The sequence below is a fragment of the Oryza brachyantha genome, chromosome 1, assembly GCF_000231095.2.
Source record: "Oryza brachyantha chromosome 1, ObraRS2, whole genome shotgun sequence".
Classification (NCBI taxonomy): domain Eukaryota; kingdom Viridiplantae; phylum Streptophyta; class Magnoliopsida; order Poales; family Poaceae; genus Oryza; species Oryza brachyantha.
Genome location: NC_023163.2, coordinates 14,185,178 through 14,194,596, shown reverse-complemented (window position 1 = coordinate 14,194,596; position 9,419 = coordinate 14,185,178). Strand labels below are relative to the sequence as shown.

The 9,419-nt window shown below is 38.3% G+C and overlaps 1 protein-coding gene across 1 annotated transcript; it reads left to right on the top strand.

The window, feature by feature from the left end:
* Nucleotides 1-1,764: 1,764 nt before the first annotated feature.
* Nucleotides 1,765-7,034, top strand: LOC102721402 (protoheme IX farnesyltransferase, mitochondrial). Its single transcript, XM_006644183.2, has 7 exons — nt 1,765-2,117; nt 4,410-4,539; nt 4,826-4,963; nt 5,080-5,213; nt 5,986-6,111; nt 6,232-6,335; nt 6,411-7,034. The coding sequence occupies exons 1-7, from the start codon at nt 1,846-1,848 to the stop codon at nt 6,797-6,799; spliced, it is 1,293 nt and encodes a 430-aa protein (XP_006644246.2). The 5' UTR covers nt 1,765-1,845; the 3' UTR covers nt 6,800-7,034.
* The last annotated feature ends 2,385 nt before the right edge of the window (nt 7,035-9,419 follow it).

Below are 9,419 nucleotides of genomic sequence, written 5' to 3'. Positions count from 1 at the left end.
TCATAAAGAGGAAGAGTGAAAGAAAGAGAAAGAAGAATGTGTATAGAGGCTAACACATGGGTCTCGTTGTCATAGACTCAAAATAAAGAGGATGGATGGAGAAGTTGTTGGAGTAAACAATAAATTTTGACTTGACAAATGAAATGAAGAGTTGGCCAAATAGATATTTGGAGAGTTTCAAATTTAGAGAGACTGTTGAAGATGCTCTAACGGCTATCTAACGAAGTGGTGGAATTTTGTAGCCTGCCCTCTTGTAGCCCACTAGCTAGGCGTTTTATGCCCTGGCAAGAGGACATTTTGCCAATGTGCCCACTAAACATGCAAATGCATCCCTTGGTTTGTACGTTGATTTAATGTGTTGGCATGTATGCAAAGTAATAGGCGACAAGGGGCACATTTGCAAGTGGTCCAACACAGGGCATAAAATGCCTAGGTAGTTCTTTGATTCAAAAGAAACTTATAGAAATTCTAGAGGATTTTATTCCTATAGGAATTTCTCTTACAGAGCCCTTTGAATCAAAGGAATGAATCCTATAAAATCCTATGAAATTCCTCTTCCCATACAAGTTTTGGAGGAAATTTAGCAAGAGGTAAAACCTCATGGAAAAAATACTTTGTGTCTTTATCTCTCCTCAAATACCTGTGTTTTTCTTGTGGTCCAATCAAACAGTCATTTCTATGTTTTTCCTGTGTTTTGCAATCCTCTGTTTTACACTTATATTCCTGTCAGAATCCTGTGTTTTTCCGATTCCTCCATTTTTTCATTCTTGTGATTCAAAGGGGCCTTAGAGACAAGGGGGCTATCTGCAAAATTCCATCGCCTTGTTAATATCGATCAGACGATCGCCACTTATTGCCTGCAATGTCGGATTTCACGGTTAGTGAACTTTTATATATTTCGTCCATTTGCTCGGCGTTGGATATGGGTCGGCGATTATTTTCAAACCAAAATCTGTTTTTATTTGAAGATTTTAAATAAAAAATATAAGAATATAAAAAATCGACAAACTAAGCCGGGCCTCGTGGTCTTCCAGTAGGCTAGTGTAAGCCCATACCACCAACAATATCCATAGGAATAAGTCCACTTGAGGTCCCTCAACTTATCGTCCAGTCTATTTTTTGTCCTTAGATCATAAAATCGGATACAATCGGTCCCTAAATTATCAAAACCGGAGTAGAAGAGGTCCCTCAGCGGTTTTGAAGGCGGTTTTGGCTGACTTGGCGCCTACATGGCTAGTTTGACTAAGTTTCCGTCCCACGTGGCATTGACATGGCACTTACGTGACAATTATATAAAAAAGCAGTGGGCCCACCTGTCAGCTACACACAAAAAATGATTTAAAAATGGCAGGCCCACGTATGCCCACAGTTAGCTACCTAAAAGAAATAAATATAGTAGGGCCCACGTGGACCCCACATGTTATTCCTTCTCCCCTCTCAGCTAACAGGTGGACTCACTATATTTTTGATATATAATTTTCACGTAAGCGTCATGTCAATGCGACATGGGATGGAGAGCTAGTCAAACTAGCCATATTGGCACTAAGTCAGTCAAAACCGCCTTCAAAACCGTCGAGGGACCTATTGTGCACCGGTTTTAATAATTCAGAGACCAGTTGTATCCGGTTTTATGGTCAAGGACGAAAAACATACTACGCTATAAGTTTAGGGATCTTAAGTGGACTTATTCCATATCCATACTCCTTTGGGTCCGGGCCGGCCCGGCCCATTTGTAGTATCTCATTAGCAAAGTCCACGCGTGACTCCTCCTTCCAACCATCTTCCTCCCCAAAATTTCCACCTGCCTCGCCAGATCCTCCGGGCTCCACCGCCGCCGCCGCCGCCATGTGGAGGGGCGGCGCGACCGCCGCCTCCGCCGCAAGGGCTCTCCGCTCGCGCGTGTTCCCCGACACGAACCCCCACCATGCCGCAGCTCTCGCCCCCATCGCGTCGGCGCGCACTTCCTCGTCCTCCGCACCCTCAGCCGCCGCCGCCGGGCCCGCCGTCGCGGAGGCAACGGCGGCCGCTGCAGCTGTTTCTCAGAAAGCTGGATCCGTCTCCGACGTGCTGAGGCACTACGGGAGGTGCTACTTGGAGCTCTCCAAAGCCCGCCTCAGGTGTGCGATTTGCTCTCTCTCTCCCTCCCTCTCTCTCTCTCTCTCTCTCTCTCTCCAATGTTTGTCAGTAATCTAGATAAACGGGAAAAATAGACGTCTTTTTCGAATGCAAGTCTATGCATTTATGGAAATAGTGCTATCTTGCTTTGATTTGCTGTCCTCGATGCTTCGTTGTTGTTGTTGTTGTTTGGGGAAAAAGGAAATTACATCCTTTCTCTCATCAAGAAGACTACTCTCAATTCTGGTTCGTATGACTGCGTTCTAACTTCTAGGCTGGTAAAACTTCTACTGCCCTCTTTCATTAGAATACAAGTTGAACCTTGTTACTTGTTTCGTTTATTACAAAGGAGTAGGAGCTCATTAGTACACATTGGTATGCCTATCATATAAGATCATTTCATTTAAATTGGTGTAGTAAAATATGAACCCTGACTTCCTGATGACTGTGTGAAATTGTCATTTTTGTGTTGTTTTCTGCCAACATATCGTGCTCCGTTAAAAGTGGCTTATTGCAGTCCTTTTGGTTATATGATAGAAACTGATTGAATAAGTATAGCATCATGTCTTATTAAGGATGCACAACCAAATCTGATGAAAAGAAATGTGTCGTTTCAATGTTAGTATTATATAAATGCCATGATTAGAAAAATGGTAACTAAGCAGTTTTCTTACCACTGTAACAGTGGTAGGTTTTGAACTTTTTACGAGACAGCACTTACTAGGAAAATTTTGCATTTAGGTGCGTTCATATATTGAGGACATATGGGCTTGTAGTTTGGTTCTCCGAGAAAAAAGAGTCATGTCTATGATGGAGTGTTGTTTTTTCTCCTTCACTATTCTGTATTTTATTTGAACCTTAGGACCTCTATGTGCTCAAATATGCAGGATTTGTGTAGAACATACATATGTGGCAGAGATCCATTTTCTGTCTAATCCTAATGAACTTTCATCAATGTTCTAAAAATAACCCTTTATCAACTTAGAGGCTGGTTCACCCTGACGATTTATCGGTGGCAAATTTTTCTGCTTACTGCTCTTGCAGTGCTTAAATGTCCTCTATAGCATTAACAAAATGTCCTTAATCAATATTTTGTTTCTGTTTTTGGCTTTATTGCATGTGATCTACCAGAATTCCTTCATGTTCTCTGTAGTAGTTACTCCTGTCACATTGACAGATAACTGTAATTTAGGTTTTGGACAGCTATGTGGTTTCCCTAGTGCATGTTTGACCATTATTTTTGAACACATGTATGATTTTATGTATCTATCCTAAATACTCTAGGGACATGCTTGGCTAATGGTTTAGGGAAATGATTTCCCACCCACCAAAGGGTATCTTTAAGTCTCAACCATCCTTTCTTCCCACCCCATTACATCCTAACCCTCCATTCATTTCCATTTCCTATCCCACCCTTCATAACCCATTATCCAAACATGCCCTAGAAGATATTGTTACTCAAAATTTAAAAAAATCTATCACATGCTTGTCCAAAACAAGTATTGGTGATTGGAGGGAGATATCCAATGTAAAATAAAAGTAAGAAGTGTACAACAGATTGAGCAACTAGTGTGGAAACCTTTTTCTGGGTTGAGTACTAAGCAACCAGATGCTTGTCCATCCATTTTCTTGCTTGGAAAACTTAGTCTGACTTTTATTGGTATTCTTGATTGACCAAAATGTGGTATATGATATTAAAGGACTTGCCAAAACTGTCTCGATCTCTACTATGCACTAAGCTAATAGCCAATAAGAAACTCCTAGGAAGTAGATGCTTAATTTTCTTTGTAATATATATTGCAATATTAATATTTTTAGTGATAATTGTCAAGCTGCTTTCAAGGTCGCATAAGCAATTAATCTCTTACCATGGTTTGAAGCATTGACTTGTATGCTAAATTTGATACCTAGGCATGTGACAGCTTGCTGTATCAAGCTACTGGCTGACCTTCATCATGCCACTTGTTAGATGTGCACATGACTTCCTAAGCTCCCTAGGTGCTGTTGTATTTGTTGTTAGAAACTTTGAACATGTAATTGGATCGACACTGAATTAAATGTTCAAACAGTGCACAATCTGTTAACGTTTTTTGAGTTCATATCCACCTGGCATTATCTCTTGCCAACAAAAATTGTGATACCTTCTTTGTCTCTTTCTTTTGCTAGTATTAAAACTGCTTGTAAGTGGGGAGTTGTTTCTTCGTTTTGATCGTTTATTCTATTATTATTGTATGGATGCCCTTGTTGTGGCAATTCTTTGTTTTGATCATTTATTCAATTAATATGGTATTCAGTGCCCTTGTTGTGGCAACATCTGGGGCTGGTTATGTTCTCGGAAGCGGCAGCATGGTAGACATGGCTGGACTTTGTTGCACCTGCGCCGGTACCATGATGGTTGCAGCGTCTGCAAATACTCTCAACCAGGTATGTGCTTATTTTTTGATAGCTTTATCCATCAGCATGGTCAACCAATATTAGTTATATTTATGTGCTCTCACATCTTTTGTTTTTTTACTCACATTGTCATAAAAAACATCAGACGTACATTCGTCATTACCAAAATATTTGCATCATATCAGGATCTGGAGCTAGTAAGAACTTAGGATAGATCTGGTTAATTATATTTGTTTTTCATTCAGAGACAATGAACATGCAGTACTTGCTTTAAGCATCTGTATCTGAGTACAGTTTGAAATGGCATTGTTATTAGGTGTTTGAGATAAAGAATGATGCTAAAATGAAAAGAACTATGCGGCGGCCCCTACCATCAGGGCGCATTGGTCCTGGACATGCTGCCATGTGGGCTACTAGTATTGGAGCTGCTGGAACAGCTTTGTTGGCTTGGAAGGTTTGTACAATATCTACGCACATTGAACATTGTTTTAAAATGTGTTTTTGTTGCAGTAGTTGGTATAATACTGTTATTACAACTGAACATTGTAAAGTTTGCCAAGGTTTCTGCAGGCTAATGGCTTGGCGGCTGGGCTTGCAGCTTCTAATCTTATTCTGTATGCATTTGTGTACACTCCGTTGAAGCAAATACACCCTGTAAATACATGGGTTGGAGCAGTTGTTGGTGCTATACCGCCACTTCTAGGGTATTCAACTTGCTGACCACACTTTGCTCTACTTCTTTGTTCCCTAGTTTTAGTGCTGCATGGTGTTGGAAATTATTTTAACAAAACTCTCTCTTGAATGAGTGGTAAAATTTTGGACGTAAACAATTGGAATATGTATACCAAATAGCATATTTGCAGTTTGCACAATGAAAATAACAAACCATAGTTTGTGGCTTGGTTGTTGTTTGTTTTATCCTTTAGTATATTGAGATTGATTTGGTATTTGGTAACTTGGTGGAACACCACTCCCTCCTACCTGAACCATTCTTTTCTGATAATATATGGACAAATGGAGGCCTGATGCACTGGGTACAGTGAATATCAGAGGTGCTCTAGATATCTCCCCATAAAATGAAGTTAACCCTTGTATGCTGATTGAAACGTCGTTACTACATCAGATTGTTTAACTGGAACAGTGATGACAGTTCAAAGTGTATGGATTAACACTTTTTTTTAAAAAAAAAAACAAAGGCACTACCAGTTCCTTCTCTGTATCTATCCTTATCTATGATTTCTGCACCCTCCATTTAGAGTTTGTTATTTTTGTAAAACTGTTTTGACAGTATCAGTAGCATTGCTCAACTAGAATGCCTGCACAAGGTAAAATGTTAAGCTTAGTTCCTGATGGACTTATCTGCATATGTCAATGCCCTATTTTGTTTGTTGAATGCCAATGTGGCTATTTCTCTTGTCATGACACCTATTTTTCTGTTGTCACAAGACCACAAACCTTATTTCATCTTTTGTACAGGTGGGCAGCAGCTTCATCTGAATTGTCACTGAATGCTATGATTCTCCCTGCTGCATTGTACTATTGGCAAATACCACATTTCATGTCACTTGCATACTTATGTCGGAACGATTACCTTGCTGGAGGGTGAGTCACCTCACCTATCTGATTAATTATTAGTATACTTACTATAGAAGTTACATCGAATGATTCAAGTGCAAAACCTGAACCTGACTTGTATATATATGCTCTGGCTGTGTGATTCAGGTATCGAATGTTTTCTTTTGCTGATCCTACTGGTAAAAGAACTGCATGGGTATCACTCAGGAATTGTCTATACATGCTGCCCTTGGGATTTTTTGCATATAACTGTAAGTACTAATCTTATGCACTTTTCACTCCCTTTATTTTCTGAAAAAAAAATACTTATGGAGCTTACATTGTAGGGGGTCTCACATCTGAGTGGTTCAGTCTTGAAGCATCACTTCTAACATTAGGCCTTACAATTGGAGCTCTATCATTTATGCTGGAACCAAACCCCAAAAATGCAAGGAGAATGTTCTATGGTAGCCTTTTGTATCTTCCTGCATTTATGGCTGGACTTCTGTTACATCGGCTGCCTAACGAACAAAAGGAGCATAATGTCACTCAGACAAGTGAAATGACTGGAATTCTTTATGGCGCGGAGCAGCAGGATGAAGAAAGAGCGAGACAGAAGCGTGAAGACCGAAAACCATCTCATGTTCACTCGCGCCCTCCAGTTGCCTATGCTTCTGTTGCCCCTTTTCCTTTCCTACCAGTACCTGTATATGTATCTCCCCAAGGTGAGCTATGATTATATACTTGGACTAGACTTGTGGATGCAATGTCGGTCCATCTTTTTTGGCTTCTAAAGGAAATTTCCTGATCAATGTACTTCCTCTGTCCTTGATGCTGATTTGATATGAAAATAATGAACTAGGAATTTAACTTTTGGGCTCACCTGATTGTAAAATTTATATCCATTTACATTTTGATGTCTTCAGTAACAGGAATACATACACTTTCACAGATAATCTGCATTTTTTCAATTTTTGGTTGCTTATACTACATACTGAACCTATCTGTACTTCTGTAGTGTGTGGCCTATTCTCTCTGTTAGATCATATTTACATCATTGCAGACCTTCTTGTGTAAATTACATTTGCCAAACGAAGCATGGTGCCTCAATTAAAGGGCGAAGTGTGTTTCATATGCACCGGTGAAGTGAGAACCAGCGTAATTACCCCTTCCAGCCTGACAAAATTATCGTTTATATATCCGTGCTAGTTTAAATTTGATACTTTTGACAACGGTAAATGTCTAAATTGACCTGCACTCAAAGAAGTCGAAAATTGGCTAGAAGCCCAGAAGAGACTGATGTCTTTGATTAAAAAAAAAAGAGTACAATCACAATTGCAGTGTATTCAAGATAGCTGTGATCTCTTTATACCTGGCAATGTCATTTACCTTCCTTTTTGAAGGCATTGTATAAAGTTGAAGATTCTCTCTAGGATGAAAATCGGAGAGCTTTTTGATGGTCCAAGCTTTGCTTTGGTGGAGTTTGAGGATGAAGATTACTTGTGGTTATAGTTTGCTGCGGCATGATATTTGTTGTTAACTTGTTAGGTCGCTCCTCTCTTTCTTTTCCCTTTTTTTTTATAATAATTATAGGTCATGCGCATCCTAGTTACATATAAGCCGAAAATAGTCTTAGATCATATTGATATACTTGTCTACGATTAATAATTTTTATTTTATCTAACAAAAGGATGGCCTTTGTTGTAGATATTCTTATAGGTAGTGTCTGGCAAAATATTTTGGAGGTGATATGCGTTTGTTTCGATATTGGAGTTGAATCCAGCGTCCACAAGAGAGGAGATATGTGTAGCCGATGACAACAATCATCACTTATAACGGAATGATAAGAGAGACCGTATATTGCGAATTGCCGATAACATCATCAATTTTCATAGCTGAATGATATTTTAGGTCGATAACTATTTATTTTAGGTCAAGTAAAGTATATGGCCCGTCCTTAAACTTGTGGCGTGGCGCGGTATCACTTATTTCTATAAACTTAGAAAATACATGTTTAGTTCTATGAACTCGTTTTAATGCCTAAAATTATGAAGCTGGATGGTACATTAAAACGAGTTTATGGACTTAGACGGTACATTAAAACAAATTTATAAAATTAAACGTGTATTTTTAAATTTATGGACCTAAGTTATATTGTGCCACAAGTTTAAAGACCGGTAATGCAGTCGATCTAATTTGGAGCAAAAGCAGACAGACCTGCACAGCCAAACGCTACATCGAAAGTGAATATCTATGCCAAAAGCTGTTTATATGTAAGTAGTTGGACAAACTGGCCATGTGATGTGGAATCTTTTTGAGAAATATTATTTTTTAAATAGAAAATCACAAGATTAGAGGTCACATACATGAAATCGCGAAAATGTAGGTCTGTCGATAACTGGTAGAACGATAGGGGGCCTGCTGAACTGTGGGCTGTCCACAGGCGGCCGACAGGCCGATCGGTATTAATTGTAGTATTAAGTATTTGTTGGTGTACTTGAAATTTGTTAAATATTATTGTACATATTTAATTTTATTTATTTAACTAGTTATAAATTCAGATTTACATTTGAAGAATTCACAAAAATAACCTATTCAACTACTAGAAGAAACTAAAAAGGTCGTTGGTGATCTTAATTTACCTGTACAACATAGTCTGCTTATAGAGATGATTAAGGATAAATCATTATTCCGAATGTTAATACAACTTAATAGCAAGGTTAAAATTGTAGTATATATTGAAATAAGTTTGTAGTATCGGTTTAATGATAATATTTGCTAAGTTCACACCTATTTAAAAGAAATGGTACCTATCGTAGGCTGTACGCTGGACGGTCGATTGGCCACGATTTCCGGCAAACGGTCTCTAATTGTACTACATTAAGTTAACATTTTAATAAATTGGATTTGCGGTTATGGTTAGTACCTGTCATTGTTTTACATAATGATGTCATTAAAGGTTCATATGCGATTAATAACACGTACTTACTAACAACTAATTTAATCTTGTCATGACTTAAATACATTTAGCACCATTTAGCAATGACACTGCAAACAGCTACTCCCTTCGTCGCAAAACAAATTAACTTTTCAGTTTTTAGATATAATGTTTAACTATTCGTCTTATTAAAAAAATTTATGATTAATAATTTTATTTTTATTAGATGATAAAACATGAATAATACTTTATATGTGACTAATTTTTTAAAAAATTTCTTAAAATTTTTTTAAATAAAACGGACGGTCAAATGCTCAACACAAAAACCAAAACGTTGGTTTTTTTGGGAGCGGAGGGAGTACATAATTAATAAATTACCTAATAATTAACACCATAATTTATTTGTCCGGTGGGGCCA

What these genes read in the sequence shown, in the direction of transcription:
- LOC102721402 (XM_006644183.2), top strand. Translation starts at nt 1,846, where the DNA reads ATGTGGAGGGGCGGCGCGACCGCCGCCTCCGCCGCAAGGGCTCTCCGC. An exon ending in CTGCAAATACTCTCAACCAG is followed by an intron (nt 4,540 to 4,825) that starts GTATGTGCTTAT and finishes CATTGTTATTAG; the next exon opens with GTGTTTGAGATAAAGAATGA. An exon ending in GCTATACCGCCACTTCTAGG is followed by an intron (nt 5,214 to 5,985) that starts GTATTCAACTTG and finishes TCTTTTGTACAG; the next exon opens with GTGGGCAGCAGCTTCATCTG.